The sequence below is a fragment of the Colletes gigas genome, unplaced genomic scaffold, assembly GCF_013123115.1.
Source record: "Colletes gigas isolate AHSC1104 unplaced genomic scaffold, ASM1312311v1 Colletes_gigas_Sc00028, whole genome shotgun sequence".
NCBI classification, from domain to species: Eukaryota; Metazoa; Arthropoda; class Insecta; order Hymenoptera; family Colletidae; genus Colletes; species Colletes gigas.
In genome coordinates this window covers 470,080-493,233 of record NW_025106657.1, presented here as the reverse complement: position 1 = coordinate 493,233, position 23,154 = coordinate 470,080, and the positions used below count along the sequence as shown (strand labels likewise).

At 36.4% G+C, this 23,154-nt stretch overlaps 1 protein-coding gene across 1 annotated transcript in view; it reads left to right on the top strand.

The window, feature by feature from the left end:
• The window catches only part of LOC122401789 (agrin-like), a 154,236-nt gene that overhangs the window by 54,498 nt on the left and 76,584 nt on the right, over window positions 1–23,154 (top strand). The window contains exon 3 of the mRNA XM_043404144.1: window positions 8,716–8,952. Within this exon, the coding sequence (XP_043260079.1) occupies window positions 8,716–8,952 (237 nt within the window). The remainder of the gene's footprint in view (window positions 1–8,715; window positions 8,953–23,154) is intronic.

Sequence of the window (23,154 nt, the reverse complement as noted above, 5' to 3'; positions counted from 1 at the left end):
AGCGAGCGCGTAACGAACGTCCCGGAAAGAAAAACGGGAAAATCTCGCGGTCTCGAGGGCCGTCCGTGCAAGTAAAATATTCAAAATTAATTTTCAGATCGATCTTACGTCAGGACGCGTCGCAGGAAATCGTCGGGAGTACCTAGAACCATTACACAGGAGCTACAGACATTATTTCCTACCCTGATTTCCTTGAAAATTTGCAGATTTGTGGTAAACGGGATACTCTAGTTTTGAGTTTCATTTTTTTGGACGTTTTAGAGACCTTTCTACAAGAACAGTGTAAGCTTCTTAATTTCGTCATTTTGCGTACATATTTGTTTATGTTTTACGAATGTTCGCAATTTTTTTGAGCAAAAATAATCAAAACTGACAGAATTATGTAATTGAACAAGGCTCCTTTATACAGGGTGTTCGGCCAATCCTGGGAAAAATTGTAATGAGCGATTCTAGAGGCCAAAATAGGACGAAAATCAAGAATAACAATTTGTTGATGAAAGCTTCGTTAAAAAGTTATTAACGTCTAAAGTTCCGCGCGTACTGAATTTTTATCTAGAAAGTGGGTAGAATTTCGAGGGTATGTCTAATGACCAAAAATGATTGAAATTAACCCCCACAATCGACAATAATTTTTTTAGAACGATTTGAAATATTTTAATTTTGTCGAAAAATTTCACATCTTCTCGAATTTTTTTCTCGAAAGTGGGTAAAATTTCGATTGTATGTCTAATGACCAAAAATGATTGAAATTGACTCCCACGATCGAAAATAATTTTTTTAGACCGATTTGAAATTTTTATTTCGCTGAAAAATTTAAGGGGAATCATTCCTTTTTGGTCAGACATTATATTCTCAGGAATGAATTTTTTTCTCGAAACTGGGTAGGATTTCGGGGGTACGTGTATTCACCAAAAATGATTGTAATCGACTCCCACAACTAAAAATAATTTTTTTAGAATGATTTGAAATTTTTGTAATTTAATTTTTGAATAACTTTTTAACGAAGACTCAGTCAAGAAATTGATATTCTTGATTTTCGTCTTATTTTGGCCTCTAGAATATCCCGTTAAAATTTTTCCCATGAGTGGCCGAATACCCCTAAAAGTATAAAAGTGGCTGACGCGATTCTGATCATTCTATTTATTTGAAATGAAGAAATCAAATGGATTCTTGATTAATATATAATTGCGATTATTGTGTGAACCAAAGTGATAAAGAAATAGTGAAAATTTAGAAAATGGTGACACATTTAACTTTTTGAACATGGATTTTCTTAACCTTTTTCATGTTTAGCTAAAAAAACCATAAAGAAATGTCTTCTCTTTGTAATGACATATAATTCAGTCAATTTTTATTATTTTCACTTGAAAAAGATGGTGAACATTCGTAAAACATAGATAAATATGAATACAAAATATCGAAATTAAGAAACTTATACCTTTTTTGCAAAGACGTCTCTAAAAGGACCAAAAAAATGAAACTCTAGAATAGAATGCTCTCTTAAGGGATGAATCTACCTTCAAAAACTGTTATTTTCTCATTCAATCTTCGTAAACGTCGTATGTACGAGGGAAATACGAATATGCTACTTCAAACGAAGGAAATAATTGTTTAAACAGAATTATATTTTTGTAAATATATGGCGTACGGGACTTTTATAGATGAAAGAGTTAGAACAGTATCAGTACAAAATATAAATTCTCCCTAATTATGAATCTACAGTCAAATAAAGTGTCTATATCGTTTTTCCAAATATTTTGGGAGTTAGACGATTAAAGTGGTATTTTAACTTTCTTATTAATTTTGTTTACTCGTTCTATTTGCCATCAGAAATCACAGCATTAGGGGGGGTGAAACTTTGGAGGGTAGTTTAATCTCTTACTTTTGACGCTCCACAAGTCTGAAAACTTTCATCAAAATCCAGGTGGGGGGACACTTCGTGATTGTTCTTTGTAAGTGATGTTCACGATGTGAGAGGAATCCGTCTTTCCGCCCATAAAATGCTATTATAGTAATACCATTAATCATTAGCTTGTATGACACGGAACCTTGATTAATAGTAAAATAACTTTTTCCCGAACGTTCTGATTACTGAATTTTAATTTCATCCAGGGGCAATTCCTCCAGCTTTCTAGTACGCAAAGTGTTACGTTTCTTTTAATTACGTTAACTTCTATCAAATTTCTTTCATCGGTCGATCCAGAAAACGGAACGTTTTCTTATTCTAATTATTAAATCAGTTGTCTATGAAAATATATTTAATAATGCTTGCTCAAAATTCTATATTCTTTTTTTTTTTTGATTATTCATATCATTGAATATTTTTCCGTGTTTCTCGATATTTCAAACTCATCAATAATTTTTCTTTTGTAATAACAGATGATATTAAATGTAAATATTCTGTTAACCTTTAGAAGAGTTCGAATTCAAAATTTACTACAGTTTGTATAAGCGGAATAGTTAGAATATTTATGGAATTTCTAAACAAATAATTTGTTCTAAATTGCTCTTTTCATAAATATAGTTTACGGGTGCAATAAATTGTTCCAACTCTGTTCGAATCGAGTAATTTTCTGAAATAAACATTATTCACCAAATTGCATACATTCATAACATGCCTTGATTCCTTAAATTCTCGTGATTCTTTCATTCAAGTTATTATTCGAATATTGTATACGTATTCGAATGCAACGTATAGATTTTGAATATTTGAGTAATCGAATACAATGTGTAATTAGTAATAAAATACAATTCGCATTAAATAAAATTTTCTTTTCGTAAAGAAGCATAGATTTGTTTATTTTTTGTTAACTTCTGTACCAATGATTGTGTGTCGAATATATCGTAGGGGCAAAGGAAAATTAATCCTAGCAGGAATTGCCAGTCGTATTAAGTTAAACGTTTTCGTCAGCCTCTGAAAAGCTTGCGATTAAATAACAATTATTTCACACTGGTTTCGTTCCCTCTACTGGCGGTACGATATTATTTATAATCGGGATTTATCTTCCCTTCTATTCGTAATACACACATCGTTTTTATATTGTTTGATTTATACAGAAACACTTTACTAATGACACACAGCACATGATATACATATATTTATATAAGTAAACATATGAGCAAATATTAAGCTTATATATGTATATCGTTAAGCTGGTTAGTATATCAGCCAGATATAATATTACAAATAGCATATACGCGTAAATTTGAATTCGCGTTGACATATTTAATCCAACGCAGACAACAAAATTCATCTTTCCATCAGCTAAAAATTTTTTCGAGGCCTTGAAATAACAAAAAATATTCTTGGATCCCACAAAGTTCGTGAAGCCGATTATTTTGCAAATAGAAAAGAAAGCAACACTTATTTGCCAACAAAATAATTTATTAACAATTTAAATATGCAGGGTATTTGGTCACCCCCGGGAAAAATTGGTATGGGAGATTCTAGAGGCCAAAAAACGACGAAAATCAAGGATACTAATTTGTTGATAGAGGCTTCGTTAAAAAGTTATAGAAACATTTCCGGCCACACAGTATATTTTCGGTATAGAATTTTTTTCTCGAAAGTACGTAGGATTTCGAGGGTATGTGTATTCACCACATGAATACACATACCCTGATATAATAAATGATTTCAATTGACCCCCGCAACCAAAAATAATTTTTTCAGAATGGTTTGAAATTTTTAAATTTTGTCCACATTCTTGAATTTTTTTCTCGAAAGTGCGAAGAATTTTGGTGGAATGTCTATTCACCAAAAATGATTGTAATTTATCCCTGCAACCGAAAATAATTTTTCCAGAATGATTTGAAACTTTTCGATTTCGACGAAAAATTTTAGCAGCTATCCCCTATGATTTTACTTAAAAATTCGTTATTGGTTTTTAATAAATCTGTTCGACGCTGTATAGAAAAGTTGTTTAATACTTTTTTGTAGGTATCCATGAGCTCTACTTCCAGACTAAATTTCAATAAGATCCATTGATTATTGTAGGAGTTATGGTCGTTTGAAAATTGGGCCATTTTTATGGGGTTTTTCTACCTTTACGGGGTTAAGGAACAACTTTCCGAATATTCTTGGAATTTCCACATATTCTCCATTAAAATACGCGTTGTTTGCTTTTTGAAACATTAAAATCATTCAATACGTTCAGAAGTTATTATATTTTAAACATACGTATGAAATTTCAGTGAAACTTGTCAATGGTATGGTCAGACATGAAATTTTCGGTAATGAATTTTTTTCTCGAAACTGCGTAGGATTTCAGGGGTATGCCTATTCACCAAAAATGATTGTAATTGACTGCTGCAAACGAAAATAATTTTTCCAGGACGATTTGAAATTTTTTTTTTTTCATCGAAAAATTTGTCCACCTACTGAATTTTTTTTTCGAAAATGGTTAGGATTTCGGGGGTATGTCTATTCACAAAAAATTCTTGTAATTGACCCCCGCAGCCAAAAATAATTTTTTTAGAACGGTTGAAATGTTTTAATTTCGCTGAAAAATTTTTCGTTCGGTATGGAACTTTAAACGTTAATAACTTTTTAACGAAGCCTCAATCAATTAATTGATATTCTTGATTTTCATCCTATTTTGGCCTCTAGAATCTCCCATTCAAATTTTTCCCAGTGGTAACCGAACACCCTGTATAAATATAAAACGAGTGAACAGAAAATGTTCAATGCGGATATATAAACGATTCAATTCGTACAAATTCTAGAAAATCTGAATCTAATCCCTTAAATCTTGAATTTTGAGTTCGTCCTATTCGGTAGTTGTTTAAATACAAAACTTCCATTATGGGAGGTGTCTTTAGTATACGTTTTAGTATACGTCAATTTCCTATTGTCGACTGAGGCAGTAAGATGATAAAGTTGCATATTCCTTAAATTTAAATAAGTAAATTCTGCGCTTTAAGTAATTTTGAGGGTCTTAAACCCTCGTACTATTAATTTAGAAATGATTAAACATCGCGTCCTAAGCTGTTCGACAGTAACAATGTTCAGAAATCCAAACATATATTTTTCAAAATACGAAGTCATATAAAACGCGCGTGTATCTTTTAGAAAAGAAATAATTCCTTCCCCCACGCGATCCGTTTATAAAGCGAAAGACAACGGGTGACACTAACGCGCGGAGGATAAACGAAACACTCTGGTGCGATGGTTGCAGCCGTAAATCGTTTCCAACGATCGATCCGAGGAAGGGAATGTAAATTCACACTTAACGTTACGTACACACCGCCGCGTGGCCGTTTTAAGAGGAACGCGATATCGTATCAACGATGAACCGGGAGAACATTTTAATTGGGTTTACCGTTCTATATTCCTTCGCGGCGGTTCCATTAAAAATTTTCACCGGCTTAGCCCGTCGGCCCGGCTGAATATTCGCGGGCGGTTTTTATCTGTTTAAATCCCGGGGAAAGAAAGGAGACGAAAGGCCGCGGCGCGGTCACGGCCCTGCTGGCGACTGTATTTCATCCCCGCGCCCGGCGATACTTTATTCATCGCGAATCGCGCAGATTTAATTTCACGCCGCTTTACGCCGCGCGCGGTGTTTACGGTTTGTAATTACGTTTGATGCTAGGAACGGCCGCGACGCCCTGGAAGAAACGTTATCGATCAAAACCGTACCCGGCTGTCGATCCTAGCTGCAAAATCGTTTCCCCGTCGCGGGAACGAACAACGATTTTCGATATCGCGATGTCCCCCGAGCGGTGAACTTTAATTATACGTTGCTTTGCAATTCTTTTGTAAAACAATCGACGGCGATTGTAGACGATGTTGAATTCCCCCCATAGGAGATTTCAGCGACGAGGACGATGGCAAAATTGTGCAAAGAGTGTTGTTTGGAATTCCAAACATTTTATATTGTAGGACGCGTCGTGTATTTTCAGTTACTTAAATTATTTAATTTGGTCATCTGGGAAATGTACGTTTTTTGACAATAGGAATTACCATACGCTAAAGTTATTAAGCCATTCAGCATACTTAATTAGTTTCAAGGGGTAATTTGGGCCCATTTATCTGCCAATTGGAAACATTCCACCCCCGTAGAAACCTTCAGGGGGTGAGATTTGCAGTTTCGGAAGGACTGGCCCACGAGAGATGGGCAACTTCTGATTTGTTAATATAATCTCCTATTTTTGAACTCCGTATACAGGGTGTTCTGCTACACCTGGGAAAATATTCAATGGGAGATACTAGAGGCTAAAATACGACGAAAATCAAGAATACTAATTTGTTGATTGAGGCTTCGTTAAAAAGTTATGGAAACATTTCCACACAGTATATTCTCGATAAAGAATTTTTTACTCGAAAGTGCGTAAGATTTCGGGGGTATGTATATTCACAAAAAATGATTGTAATTGGCCCGTGTAACTAAATGTAATTTTTTTAGTATGATTTGAAATTTTTTAATTTCGTCTAAAAATTTCTGTACCTACACGAATTTTTTTCTCGATTATGCGTAGGAATTCGGGGGTATGTCTATACACAAAAAATGATTCCAATTGACCCCTGTAACTAGATATAATTTTTTTAGTATGATTTGAAATTTTTTAATTTCACCTAAAAATTTCAGTATATTCTCGAATTTTTTTCTCGATTATGCGTAGGAATTTGGGGGTATGCCTATTGATAAAAAGTGATTGCAATTGACTCCCTCAATCAAAAATAATTTTTTCGAAATGATTGGAAATTTTTCAATTTTCAGGGTAACAGACAGTCATGGTCAGACACTATATTTTCAGTAATGAATTTTTTTCTCGAAAATACGTAGGTTTTCGGGGGTATGTCTATTAACCAAAAATGATTATAATTGACCCCTGCAATCGAAAATAATTTTTTTAGAACTTAAAAATGGTACCCAAAATTTTCTGTTAACATATTTTAAAACAATGAATGTCAAAATATGTGTTGGTAATTGTGATATTTATGACTAGAAATAAAACTTATACAGTTGAAACAAACAATAAGTTTTTTTTCTTTATACGAACAAATCTATGATTCAATGCATACAGAACGTGTCGTGTAATTTGTCCATTCATACTATTTTCATTCCTTAGCAAAGTGAAATTTGTTTTAAAACAGGATGACAAATTTGTACTCGTTCACGAACAGATCTATGATTCGCTGCATATATAATGTATCGTGTAATTTGCCCAACCATATTATTTTCGTTGTTCAGCAGACAGAGTGAAATTTTTTTAGGTAAATCATGATGAAATGAATTGATTCACTGACAACAAAAATAATAGAAACAGCCAAGTCAGATAGTTCACTCTATCTAATATCTTCTATAATCAAGAATTAGAAATCATTACAGTAGTCAAACATGACCAGTAAAGTCACTATTTTAAATAGTGCTTCAGTCTTTACATTTATTTCCAAACGGTTGCAAAGAAATTTTATAACTAACAAAGTCAAGGTATTAGTCAAGGTGGGTTAAATCTTTAACGGATGCATAGTATTTAGTGACACAAAGTGTCGGTGAGGATTGTTCTCAAAATCATTATCGAATTCCTATCGAAAATCTGGCTGACGAGTCCTAACGATCTATTACTGGCCAGCCAAGGGGAATAGTGATGGGCACTGACCAGACAAGTTGAATAGGCGCTGTGTTTGGTCAGACAAGGGGGATAGGGGCTGTCTCTATTCAGGAAGATGTGTAGGGGGTGTCTCTCGTCAGATATTGAGAATGGTGGTCTGTATCCTGACAAAGGAAGCAGGATCGTTCTTGGTTAATTGCTTCACAAAAATGTTCAAACCTTTGAAAACGTAAGATGATAAGAATGACTAAACTGACTGTTACATATACTTACTGATATACTCATTATATCATTTCATATTAAACATTTGGGAATATTCTCTCGAATTCACCATAACTGACAATATCTAGATAAGTGAGTAAGATTTTTAATCTTGTCTATTATAAAAGAAATTCATATCTATCTTTAATACGTTGACTAACAGACCAAAACTTTAATTTCAGACAATTGCAAATTACAGAACTTAAAATTTGATTCAGTAATTGTTTGGTAACCTCGCTAAAAATTATGAAAATTATTAAATAATTTTGTTCAAATTTGTTCGTACAAGGAATGGCTACGAAAAAGAGTAGAATTGTTTTACAAATTCCTCGTTAATGTAAAAATGTGTTAATTTTAACATACAAGGCTTGATAACAAATAGCTTCATGATTGTGAAACTTGACATCAAGGACTTATAACGTACTCGTCTGTTAACATTTCAACTTGAAAATTAATCATTTTCGTTGCATAGAAAAAAGTGTTAATGTATCTACAAAATTTTATCAAAAAAAAATAACGAGTCATTCATAAATATAATATGTAAATGAGTGATTTGTGGGCCAACGAAAATATAAAATTGAAAATACCATCCGCTAATAAAGTGTAAAATTAAAAGTATTGTTCCATCACAATAGAGAAAACGAATGAGTATCGAATAGCACTGATGTTTTTTGAAACAAAGACTTCCTCGATTAAAAAATATACGATACCAGGAAGCACCATACTACCTTGAAAACGTTAAATAAAACGCTTCCTTCGACAGGTTTAATTTATAACACGCGCCGCTTGCAGTAATGTGAAACGGGAGCCCATGTTACTTCAAATTTCGACCGAACAATTCCAGTAAAACGATTTCGACGATTATTAATCCTCTCGTCTCGACGGTATTTCTTGTTACAGCGATCAAGGACCCCTGCGCAAAACTGAACTGTACACTGGGTTCGCAATGCGTACGAAGTAGAGACGGCACCGAGGCCTCCTGCGAATGCTTGGAATCCTGCCCGAATTTAGGAGATCACGAGGGATCGAGCCCTGTCTGCGGCACAGATGGGATCGACTATCCATCCCTCTGCGAGCTGAACAGAGAAGCCTGCGCGAAGGGTGTTAATATCACGGTGGCATTCCAAGGCAAATGCGGTGAGTATTTTCAGCGAGACATCAGCCTGACGCATTCCCTTATTCCCGACGACAGCTGGTTAACAGAAACATTGCGCGCCAAACGGATGAAAGAATCGTTCCTTAGCGCACTTACTGAACCGAAAAGAGTTGAGGGGGCTGAAGGGTCGAATAACAAACCCCTCAATCTATTATTAATGTTTATTCGCGAGTGTGTTGGTACGTAGCCACACACGTAGATTAAGGTTAAAACGATACTGAAGTTTATGCACGCGACTACGTCTTTAACAGGACTCCCTTCAATATATACACTTCCTTAACCTAATACTAAAGGGGGAGAAAAAGAGATAGGGCAGAAAGTCGGAAAAACGAAACTGGAAGATAATTAGCGTAGGGAAAGTTCAGCTACAGTGAAAGATTTTATATAATGGCCGCTACAGAGTGAAAAATCTCAGCACAATACAAGGTTGTTAAGGAGGTATTCTAGTCTGAATCTTTGAAAAAATCAATTTCTTTTTACATTTTCTTGAAGAATATAATTGGAGAAATACAGGGTGTTGGGTCAGCCCTGGGAAAAATTTTAATAGAAGATTCTGGAGGGCAAAATAAGACGAAACTGAAGGATACTAATTTGTTGATTGGGGCTTCGTTAAAAAGTTATTAACGATTAAAGTTCCGCCCGTAATGAATTTTTTTCTCGAAAATGCGCAGGATTTCGGGGGTATGTCTATTGACCAAAAATGATTATAATTGACCCCTGCAACCGATAATAATTTTTTTAGAACGATTTGAAATTTTCTTTTTTCGCCGAAAAATTTAGGCACCTATCTGAATTTTTTTCTCGAAATAAGGCCGAATACCCTGTATATACATGCTAAAGACATATCAAATTGCATTGTTTAGATAGAAGAGGAACGTATTATCAATACTAATCTATATCTCCTAGTAGTAATAAAACCGTAAAAATAATTTTTATTTTAAAAACACGCGTGTTCATGTCCTCGAATTGTACGAATATTCTCAAATTATCTTAATTATTATAATATAACTTTGTTATTACGTGAAGAAAATAAGAAAATAAAGAGAAACGCAGAGAAGAGATACAAATAAAAATACTGTATATGTATTTGTAATTTATTGAGTTCGGGAGAAAAGACTAGTCAAATGACAGTTTATTACTCGCGTTGGAGTTTAATAAATTTGTTTCGTAACAGTGTTTTCTAAGATTAAAAGCGCCAGCAAGTTTTTAAAGGACCCAGTAGTAAAAGATCGATTTGGTCAGACGTTAAATTCGGAATATCGTGCATTTCGCCAGACTGTTCGCCGGTGGCCGCGAAGCCACGTAGACGGTCGTGTGTGCGGACGATTTAGCTCGTGCTCGAACAAGTAAATGTGAACTAAACGCCGGCAAACGGCCATCTATGCAGCTCGCATCCCTCTAATTTATCACTGTCTTTCCCTGGGCCGCGAATGTTGCGAGCCCCCACGCCCCTCGTTTTCTTTTGTAGCCTTTATGTCTTCTCGCCTTTTGTCGGGGCTTTCGTTTAATTCGCCGCTATTTTTCGATAAGCCATTGTCGGCCCACTGTATAAACCGAGGCTGATTAATTCCGCCGTCCACCGGCGCGCGTGATGCGCGAACGCAGGAAAGAGTAAAGACACATTGTTTCTAGATTGAAGGCTTTTAGCTCGCCAGAAAATTAATCTTCCCTTTGAAACCGTTTGTTTAATCGTTGATCAGCGGGAACTGTTACCGTCGGAATATGAAAATGTATGCGTTTAATACCGCAAATTGTAAACAGCGGTGGAACAAGCCAGCTGGAGTTAAATGAGAATTAACCCTTTGCAGACGAATATTTTTACTTGTTACATTAAAAGATTATTTTGTTATTTTCGTCGCGGTTCTTAATATTTCTTTGTGTAAATCTTCATCTTTTAACCCTTTTGTTTAGAATTTCTGTTCAGATGGTTGAGTTTATTTTATATAAATATTGACATCGTGAAATATATAAAATAAGAGATATTATTAACCATAATAATGAGTTTGATGAAAATCACAAAAATATAACTTATAGTGATATTAATAAAATTTGCATTATAATATTACATTTGTTCTTCATACCTAATATAAAAGTCTCTGAAATATAATTTTGTTTCATATAGAAAAACTAATAATACCACAAATCATGAAATCTTAAAAATGTTATTTCTCTCGTGTAAAATATTTCCAAAACATCATTTATTGCTACGTATGTTTTTAAAATTAACATTTCAACATCCATTTTGAAATAGAAAGAGTATAGAAAGCACATTCGTGTAAACATGGAAATCGAAAATGGACTTTGAGAATTTTTTATACATCACTAGATATCGTTACTGTAAATACTAATTCATCCAGATTAGAATATTTTTAACAAATTAACAAGGTGAACGATCTTTTGACAAGAATTTTTTATATTCCCCCTCAACATGTACAGTTCTATTAAACTTTATATCCTCATACATATGTTTGATTTATTTTTATTATATAAATGATTTCATCCAGATCTACTCATGCTCGCTTATTTTTTACATTTTTTTTTTTAACTACATTTACGAAGAATCATTTTGTCTAAATTGTAATTGGAGATGATTCTAATAGAGATTGAAGATTTTTTCACAAACCACTTTTCTTTAGAGTCAGAATTTTTTTCAAAATTACACAAATTATACAAAAATTTAGGCACATTTTTCTTAGAAATTCGTTTTTGATTTTTAACAATTTTATTTGACACTCTACAGAAAAGTTGTCTAACGCTATTTTGTGGGTACCCACGAGCTCTACTACAGTAAACAGATTCATTGAAATATATTCACTATCGTAGAAGTTATGGCCGTTTGTAAATTCGACCGCTTCTATGGGGTTTTTCACATTTTGCGGGGTCAAGGATCAACTTTTCGAATATTTTTGCAGTTTCTACATATTCTTCGCCTAAATACGCATTGTTTGCCGCTTGAAACATTAAAATCGTCCAATTCGTTCAGAAGTTATGACATTTTAAAGATTCGCAAGAAATTTCAGGGTAACATGTCAATAATATGGTCAGACATTACATTTTTGGTAAGGAATTTTTTTCTCGGAAGTGCGTAGAATTTCGGGGATATGTGTAATGACCAAAAATGATTATAATCAAACCTTCCAACCGAAAATAATTTTTCCAGAACGATTTGAAATTTTTGAATGTTGTCGAAAAATTTGTCCACCTTCCTGAATTTTTTTTTCTTGAACATGCGCAGGAATCCGGGGTACGTCTATTCACCAAAAATGATTGTAATTGACCCTTGCAACTAAAAATAATTTTTTTAGTATGATTAAAAAGTTTTTAATTTTGTCTAAAAATTTCAGTACCTACTCGAATTTTTTTCTCGAATTTGGGTAGGATTTCAGGGGTATGTGTATTCACCAGAAATGATTGTAATCGAGCTCCGCAACCAAAAATAATTTTTTCAATCGAGAAATTGATATTCTTGATTTTCGTCTTAATTTGGCCTCTAGAATCTCCCATTATGATTTTTCCCAAGGGTGGCCGAACACCCTGTATACGTTATTCAACTGAAACAGCTACGTGATAGCCCCACTTTTCTTTATAGCCACAATTTTTTTCAAAATTATACTCCTGTAGAAGCCTAATTAATAACAGTTTTAATAAAATGTTTGATCTCAATAAAAAATCGAGGGGCGCTTCAAACGTTTGATCAGTAGTGTATATACACGATTCAATTGAAACAGCTATGTGGTAGCGTGTTTCCAACGTCAACAGGAAATTTTGTAGTTATAGTAGCTCTTTAAAATGGTATTCGTTTTCTTTTGGACGATTTCCCAGTCGCTCATATTCAGAACGCAATTTGCATGGAAGCAATCGATTCCAGCGGAATCATTCGGCGCTTTATGGTTCCCAGATTCAACGAGTAAGGATCGCGGCGATGTTATCGGGATCTACGCGGGACGACGCGAATGTAAACGGGCGGATCTGCCCGGAAGTAATCTCGATAGGGCGTATAAAGGCTCGAGTAAATACGCGCTGACAAACCTGCGCTCGAGCTTCGCTCGACAAGTATTCCTTTATTCGTTCATCGAGACTAAAATTAAAATATCTGCGCTCCTCTTCTTGAATAGCAAAATTTCATATTGATGCAATCTTTAAGTTACATATATTCAATAGCCATCCATAGTCCACGAATAAATAGAGATTATAGTGGTTCGACATGTACAAAGAAGAAGAAACGATTTTCTTTAACGATATTTTAGTTTATGCAATAATGACGTCAAATGAAAACAAAATTAAATTGTGAAATTTTTGAAACATCGAAATGAGGTTTGATTCAAAAATGGTTGGGGACTACTGTAGACAGTTAAACAAGCTAATAAAAATAATAAATATTAATCAAGATTCATGAACAAAATTAATTTACATTTTGGCGTATGTAGTCGAGTAATTCTTGGTAAGGAAAGAAAATAAAAACTAATGGAACGAAAGTTACTTATACCTTGTCACAGTGAAACCAGTCGTATGTGGAGAAAGAAAGCAAATATTATAAATGTCTGTGAAAACAGATGAACGAAAATTATTCACATCGCGTGACAGGCAGTCAAACCAGTCTTAAGTAGAAAGCAAATATCAGGTAATAAATATTCGTCGAGATCGATGAAACAGAAATTATTTACACCTTGTCAATCCAGTTTTAAATATAGAAAATAAGAGGTAATAAGTATTCGTGAAAATTAATGAACGAAAATACGTTACTTATATCTTGTCATGCAGAATCAAATCAGTTTCAAATAAAATAAAGCTACTCCATTCCAAGGTATCGTAGCACTACTTTCCTGATATGATTTGATAATTTTCTTTATCATAAAAGAAGACAGTATACGTGTTATATGTATATACATACAAAATATTAAATCTAACCCTGCAGGGTTTCAGGAAACCAAAAGTAAAACTAAATTAAATTAAACTATACTAAAAAATCGTGACAGAAGGTACAATGGAGAATATTAAGATATTAATAACAATCAGGGTAAAAGAAGCTAGATTTGCAAAGGAGGTGGAAAATGTGAAATAATTTTTTAAGAACAGTATTATGAAGCTACCCCGCCAGGAAACGAGATCATTGATCTGGAGAATGCTTATGCACGACCGAACGAAGTTACAAACGAGTACAATAATTTTACTTTTGGAGTCGCTGGGAACGTTCCCCGGTGAGCCAATACCAATGAAAAGAATTCGTTTCTTTCTCGTCAGTCGTCGCATTTCTCCTCCGTTCGGAATCAAAAGTTCCTAACGAAAGAAACGGTTCCCTTTCTGTGAACGTACCTTTCTCTCTAGCTCGTCCCCAGTTGTCAGCGAACATTTCTTTATGCTTATCGGCCCCCTTCATTTAATTTTCTCTCTGTCGGAATTCACTGTGCTCCACTTCCGCCTTCGATATTCGTTCTACAATTTTTGCCCCTTTCTTCAGGCTCGCATCTAATACGGAACACTCTCAGTTACGTCGACTGCCGAAATTTTTATATTCATTCTCGACACTCAAATTTATACTATTTTTCAACGTTTCAAGGGAGCATTTCTGTCCTCATATTAGATTTTCGGTAAAGAATTTTTACCTCGAAAGTTCGTAGGATTTCGAGAGTGTGTCTATTCACCAAAAATACTTGTAATTGACCCCCGTAACTAAATATAATTTTTTTAATATGATTTGAAATTTTTTAATTTTGTCGACAAATTTCACACCTTCTCGAATTTTTTTCTCGAAAGTGGGTAGGATTTCGAGAGTAGCTCTGTTCACCAAAAATTATTGTAATTGACCTCCACAGCCAAAAATAATTTTTTCAGAATGATTTCAAATTTTTTAATTTTCAGGGTAACGGACAATTATGATCAGACAATATATTTTCAGTAACGAATTTTTTTCTCGAAAATGCGTAGGATTTCGAGTGTGTGTCTATTGACCAAAAATTATTGTAATTGACCCCTGCAATTGAGAATAATTTTTTTAGAACAATTTGAAATTTTTTAATTTAATTTCTTAATAACTTTTTAACGAAGCTTCAATGAACAAATTGATATTCCTGATTTTTGTCTTATATTGGCTTCTAGAATCTCCCATTAAAATTTTTCCGAGATTATAACTCCATTGTAAACGCAGTCGCGGAAACGTCTTGGTAGGAATCGTTACATTCGTGCCTTTCTCAAATCTCTTCGTTCTATCTTCGCTGGATCGTCAAATTTTCATCCCCGTCGTCCAACTCGGATCCTTCGCGATACGCGGCCGAACGAACGATGACACGCCGGTTCGAATGCAATATAAACTCGGCGAGCGTTTAATCAACCGAGTAGTAAAGACAAATGTTTGATCAGTCAGGTAGCTGCTGGAGAAGGTGGCGACGTTTACTTAGGATTAGGTAAGTTCGCCCGCCATCATCCTCCCCCTATCCGCTGGAATCCCCTGGCGTTTCTTGTTCTTCGAGCGAACGTGGTGAATGTTACGGTTACAGTAATCGCGAACGGCGGTTAACGAAACGCACGAAAACACCGGCGACTCTCCAGGGACGATTTCAGCCCGACGTAACCACTGTCGATCGTTGATTGTGTCAACCATCGAAAAGTAGCTGAGCAAATATGAATTGCAATTAAATCGTTGATGCGTGACTTTGCACGATATGATATGGTATGAACAAAGTCGGTTCAGAAGCTCTTAATTGTACCTTTTCCACTGCGTTCGGAAAGATAACTTTAGAATGGTACCTTCCAAATAAACGGGAAGAAGATTATTCCTGTTGTTAAAACCAAGCACAAATGCAGTTAATTAATTAACAACTTATGAAGAAGATTGTTAAGTATAGATTACGAGATTTTGAATTTGAAAAATGACTTGCAACGATTCTGTTCTTCACGTAATCACCTAATTAATTTAGAAAGTAATATACCATTCCTTGGACTGGCGTAGAAACAGCGGATTATAGAGATACTATGAAACTACGTTATCCATGAAAGAAAGACACGAGTCGAATTAAACAACTATCATCTGTCTCTCTAAACGAACAATGTAACAGTGTCCCAGAAGGATCCTGTTCCTGTTCGTTATCATCAGTGATGTTCTACCTGTCGTCCGAACTCCAATTATAACACCAATTTGGTTCCCTTCCTCCGTTGAGAAATACAACAAGGTACCCTAAATAATTCACAAACGTGGTCAGAATCTATTAGCTCCAAATTCTCACGTCGAAAGTTAGAGAGATTTACCTTTAACAAACGAAGCACCATTATCAAGTTACGAACTAACAATTGAAATAACCTACGCAAATTAAGCTACTTAAACTAATATTTGATTGTCCGCTAACATGAAAGCGTACATTAATGAACTCAGAGTCGACTGTACCTAACGCATCGACATCCTTAGTAGCTGCTAATAATTAGGAAGCTAATTTGAACACTCAATTACTGAGCCAGGATGTCAGTTATGAACGAATATCCTTGGCCAAATAAGAGACCCTGTACTCGTATACAACTAGTATAAAATTCCTGTCTAATTGCCTATAAAGCAATCTGATTCTGTATCTTTAAATCCTTTTACAGCAACGCCATCTTATTTATACGAATTTTCTCTTACAAATCATGGTCATCTCTGCGATAAACTTTTTCTATCAGATGCTACAAGGACCTGTTTGATCTCATATATCATGATACCACGATTCTTTTTCCCACAGCTTGACTTATTACTATAACCCCCCTCTCTGCGATTTTTTACTAACTGGTAACTCCCTCGAACTAAATGTTGAGCATTACCAACGATAATACTCTTTATGGTTCAACTGTCGATTCTGTTTCTACAATACTTGTCTCCAAACATCATTTAAGCTACTTATTTTATTTAATTTTTCTCATCAGCGAAGTACTTTAATATTTTATTATTTACTGTTCTCTTATTTCCTATTTTATACTTTTTATTACGTTCCTTTTTCTGCCCAAGTTAAATTAATAACAGAAATTCTGGTTTTTTAATATTTATGAAGTTGGTACTGTGGCGACACTTGTCGTACCCGCCAGCAGAGGGCTACGCTCTCTCACGAAGTACTCAACCGACTATTCAATGTCCCGACGTCTGATTTAGTATCGACGCATTATCTTTATTTCACTATGTTTATTATTAGACGAATAAAATGGTGGACAGTCGAGGAAATTGTGTCGACACTTCCCGCACTCGCCAGCAGAGGGCTACGTTCTCTCACAAGTACACTCCTCGACTGATATCCATTAGCAAGCCCAGAACGAAACTATTACGAACTTATCGCAAATTAATCCTTATCGGTATCAAAACACAGTTGAATCGATCTCGTCGCTAATCAAACTGAACACGACTCCCAAAGAAGGGAAGGATCCAAGAGGTCCATAAGAGGAAAAATTAGGTGCACAGCGGTGGAAGATCGCGACGAGAGGAATTCTCGAATTATACCGAGAACAATGAAACATAATAACCGGACGGCGGAATACTCGAAAGATTCGGGGGGGAGTCTTTTGCCGAAGAAGCTCCCATTCTTCCCGCCGATTCCCATCGAAGTGAAAGTCGCAAGAGCCAAGGAGGGGTGTTCTTTATCAATCGTAACCAGCCACCCTTCGCCCCACCAGGGTCGCGCGAAACGACGAAATCAATAATAAATTCTGGGCGACGAGGGGTATCTGCGGGCCTCGTTTCTTCCTCGCCCCCAACCCCGTGCCTCACGACGTCCGGATCCCTGACCCCTCCTAATTTCTTCGGCAACGACGACGCCGAGTCAGGGGGTGGAACGAGCCCGGGTCGCGAATCTCAAGTGGCTGAGACGATAAATCAAATTAGCTCGAAACTTTCGAGACTTTTCGATCGTCGTACCGTCCCCGTTTCTCCTTCGTCCAGCGGCGCCGACGGTGCTCCACTGTCAGCGACGATTGGCCCGAGGGTAAATTGAAAAAAGGGACCTGGTGGGAGGGAAATGAGTTTTCGAGGCGGACGAACTTTTTCAATGATTGAAAGTAGCAGCAACGGGCGAAGAGAAGCCTCGGATAGTCGAAGAGTGCCGCGAGCGCGCTAGAGTATGGCTCCAGGTCGCGATTAAAAGTACTTTGAGTCTTTAGCGTTAACGTTATATAAAAACACGGACTGCAGAGGGTGGGGAGGGGATGAGTCGTTCATCGCCGGAGGCCAGTACGAAGTTGCGTTATTGGATATCGAGATCGTGTACCGAGGAGATTCTAGGTAACGTCCCATTATGGTCTCGCTAATGATGACGCGACGTCAATTACGCACTTCGACATGAAAGTCTATTTTATCCGACAAATTGGTGTAATCTCATTATTTTTTATTTATTGCGTAGGCTTATTCTGTGATAATATTTTGCAAATAAGATTCTTTTTCTTCGAAATTAAAATTAATATTGTGTGGTATCTTCATTTTATTCTAGTTAATAGTATATTACGATGTAAGCAAATAAGAATTATATTATTTAGAGAAAATTCTCATTCAAAATTTGTGATTTCTGTATAATTGCTGCTATTTTAATGCAATCCAGTAAAATTCAATTCGAATGCCCTTACGTTATCTTATTCCTTTTAACACATTGACTATCACGTTAGCCGCATATGGATGGTATGACTTTTCATTAAGAAGCTAAACAAGTTAATTCTCAAGATTGGATGTTAAAGAAAATAAATCCAAACAAGATTCTTAAATTTTAACGAGGCTGTAAAAATAATTTCTATAACAAATTGTAGGTATAATAGTTTCTAATTATCTAAAAACATACTTTCGGTTTTGTGGATAATTTCAGGAATTTGGTGTGACAGTCAGAGATAAAAAGCAATCAATATTAGTGATGCTATTACTAAAAAAAGTACTTTGACTCCTAATGTACGAACATAAAAAAATTCTATAAATAAATAGAAGTAATACACGTTTGGAACCCTAACCGTCTGTTATGCTCAACAGAATAATATGATGGTTTTAATGATTTTCCGAGAGATAGACTAAGCTATCTCTCTTCTTGAGGATTTCTAGGATTAAGGAGTCGTCGTCGAGTTCGTGCATCGTCGAACGATCGCGCGATCTGTCCCGATTAATTTTGCAATTATTCAATGACAGTAGCGCATCCTCGCGGTGTAATCGCCGAGCAACGTTATCCGGGTTTTCGAGAGATAAGCGGGCGCGGTTTCCTTCAGAACCCCTTTCTCCTCCGCGTCTTCCATTTCCCCGAGAAATTCACTTTAGCTCGTTTCCCGTGAATATCCCGATCCGAAATGGAGGCGCGCCGTTTTCTTCACGCTCGAGCGTGTCGAAATAAGGGTCGTCTGGGGGCGGGAGGGGAGCAAAGGGGGTCCTGGATCCGCGACGGGGAACCGGTAGCTTCGAGGCTGGGTGCCTAGAAACCGGGCTCAACTAAATTCTCACACTAGTCGGGATAAGGTATTTCTTCTATCCGGGTGCACTGGAGCCTCGAAAACGGAATGAGGAAAATTGTAGGCGAACCGATCGCGCGATTGCACCCTCGTTTGGCCACCTTTCGAATACGAGCGAGCAACCAGCCCGATTATATTCCTCGAATGTTTGTTTCGCGACTGGCGAGACGAGACGCTCGATTGATCGCGCGAAAAGACCGAGAGAACTCCATGGAAGATGCAATGTAGTTGCTTTTGAAGAGTGTTTAAGCAACGGTAGAGACATCGAGGTGTGCGGTATATTTTCTCTGAAGCGGTGTTGAAGCAGTTTGTCAGCTTGAGTGATAGGGAATTCTGATACGCTTGGGATTGAAAATTAACCCCTTGCCATAGAATGACGTGTCTGACTCGTGACAAGTTCTTGATGTCAAGTTTCACAATTCTGAGGCCAATTCACTCGTCATCGAGCCTTGTAAATTAACCCTTTGCGAAATTTTTTAATTTTATCGAAAGATTTCACACATCCTCGAATTTTTTTCTAAAAAGTTGGTAGGATTTCGGGGATATGTCTATTGACCAAAAATGATTGTAATTGACCCCCACAACCGAGAATAATTTTTTTAGAACGATTTGAAATTTTTTAATTTCGTCTAAAAATTTCGATTCCTACTCGAATTTTTTTCTCGAAAGTGGGTAGAAATTCAGGGGTATCTGTGTTCACCAAAAATGATTATAATTGAGCCTCGCAGTCAAAAATAATTTTTTCAGAATGATTTTTAATTGTTTAAAATAAAATTCCTCACCGAAAATGTAATGTCTGACCATACCATTGATATGTTTCCCTGAAATTTCATGCGTATGTTTACAACATCATAACTTCTGAACAGATTGAAGGATTTTAATGTTTCAAAATGCAAATAACGTGTATTTTAGTAGAGAATATGAAGAAATTCTGAAAATATTGGAATACTTGTTCCTTGACCCCGTAAAGTTAGATAAACCTCATAAAAATGGTCCAATTTTCAAACGACCATAACTTCTACAATAATGAACGTATCTGATTGAAATTTAGTAGGGAAGTAGAGCTCATGGGTACCTACAAAAAAGTGTTAGAGAACATTTCCGTACAGCGCCAACCAAATTTATTAAAAATGAAAAACGAATTTTTAAGAAAAATCATAGGTTGTTAAAATTCGTCGAAATTGAAAAGTTTCAAATCATTCTGAAAAAATTATTTTCAGTTGTGGGGGTCAATTACAATTATTTTTGGTGAACAGACATACCTCCAAAATTCTACGCACTTTCGAGAAAAAAATTCATGCAGGTGGACAAATTTTATTAATAATTCTTAACGATAATTTTGATAATAACTTGTTAACGAAGCCTCAATCAAGAAATTGATGTTCTTGATTTTCGTCTTATTTTGGCCTCTAGAATCTCCCATTAAATTTTGTCCCAGGGGTGGCCAAATATCCTGTATTATTGAGTATTTTTGTTTCACCCTGCAATTAGAGCGAACATTGAAAACATTATTTTCTAGAACACCCTAATCGATTCGAATTCCGAACCGTTCTCCGAGCAAAGGGTCCCCACTGTCTCCTCTTCCCTATATAAATTCTGCGATCCCCACAGAGTGGTGTAATTCACGAGATCCCGTGCGCCGAAAGCGCACGTGAATTACCAGCGAACGTTTACGCGTCCCGTTAAGACCGAATCACAAATCTCGCCCGGGGTAGTTGCAACAGAATATGTAATTCCATCTACGTTCAACCGCGAAATCGCTCATAATTTACACAACGACACGCGAGTCGGGCCTTTGGAACGGAATCGACCGAGGGCTAAAACACCGTCTGGAAAAGTAGCCCCGTTTACGATGCAGCCGGCACAACGAGACCCCCAGGTACCCCGGATGCTAACATCATCCCCGAAACCGTCGTAAATTACCATCATATTCCTAGACGGATGCTCTTGCGCGCTTATGTTTACGCGCCCGAAGCCTAAGTGACTGCCGCTCTGTTTCGAGGGAGGAGCAGCCCCGCGTTTCACGGCATGCCGCAGATCGAACGGAAGTGGCTTGCTGCCAGTACACGCGAACAGGAAGCTCCGCGATGCCGCCGCTGTTAACATAAACTCACTCGTTGCTCCCCGGGCATAATTCCCTTATACGGTGCCTCGTAACGCTCCCGCTACCTCGGAGAATTTTGCGATCCCATCCTTCGAAACTCTGCCGGGGATACTTTATGAACTGTCACGTTGCAACATAGCGCCGATAACTTTTATCGGAGCTCGTCATGAAAATTTCCGCGTTTCTCCAACCGTACATTTTAACACCAAACCTATCGACACTTCATGTATACTAGGGGTGTATAATCCGAAGTCGAATGGGTATCGATTCGAATATTGAAAGATTGCACGTGGTGTGCCGACTAAACGAAGATTCGAAGACAAAACGCGGTCTGTGCCATAAGCCTGGTCGACTCACCGAAGCCCAAACATAGGGTGATCCTTGTTTTCTAACGTTCGATTACTTTTTGACGCACCCTCCCAGATTGTGACGGTGAAAAATGTTCTGTGTAAAATTTCAGCGAAACTAGACCACAGAAACACGTGGCGCATTTAAATTCGAATCTTGACATTTTTATGATTTCGCGTTAGAGTCCAATGCACTTGTACCATCTTATACCAAAGTTATCGACTGATATTTTTTTGTGAAATTATAATTCTTGATGTCTAAAACAATAACGTTAGTGTGATTTTCATTGACATTCATCACACGTTATAGAGAACATCGTATTGAATAACTTTATTTTTTGTAACTCTATAAGGGCACAAAATTTCATAAAAATCAGAAGAGAGGGGATTTTACGAAAGTTCCTTGTTAGTTTCTAATTGTGCTCGTACCCATATTTACTATGTCTCTTAACAGCAGTTCTCCGATGTACATAACTTCCAATCACTATCCTTCATCCAATGTCTGGACTTGTTGAGCGTGTCGTTTAGGTGACGAGTCGTAAATTCGTCCGACACTGTAGTGAATCGTGGGTGTCCAATTGGCCGAAATTTATCGCTTCGTTAGAACCAGTTTCACCGTTGTCGTGCGGCTCGCAATTTACGTTAAAAGTCAACAGAAACGACATCGTCGACAAATCACTTTAATAGATATTGTCACTTAATACAGTGGGGATCCTTCGGAACCTCCGGTTGAATTTATCTGTCAATCGTTCAAGAGGGTCGGTTACAATGCCATTTCATTTGGCGAATCGCGTTATAATTAAGGGAACGTTCGTCCGTAGCTGTCGTTGAAATTAATTCGTTGCGAGATATCCGTGTATCGAGCAGTAACGCTCGATATTCGACCGTGTATAACGTTCGCTAAAATTCCATCATACGAACAATTCTTGACGATCCTGCCGTGTAGCTACAATTAACGAAATTTGTTACTGAATACATAAAACTGACACTGTGCTGCAAACGTGCAGCAAGTGATGTAATGAATATTCATTTTTTGTATTTTTGAAAATTCTTATGTTGATATAATTTTTCGTGATTCAGTACTGAATCCATTTTTCGTCAAACGTAGTTGAGATTCATCTTCTAAAGCAACGATGACAAATAATCTTTTATGTGCATATTATGGCACATCATACAAGGTAATTGGCCATCTCTCGGAGAAATTTTTGAATGGGAGAATTCTAGAAGTCAAAATAAGACGAAAATCAAGAATATCAATTTGTTGAATGAGGCTTCGTTAAAAAGATACTAAAAAATTGAATTAAAAA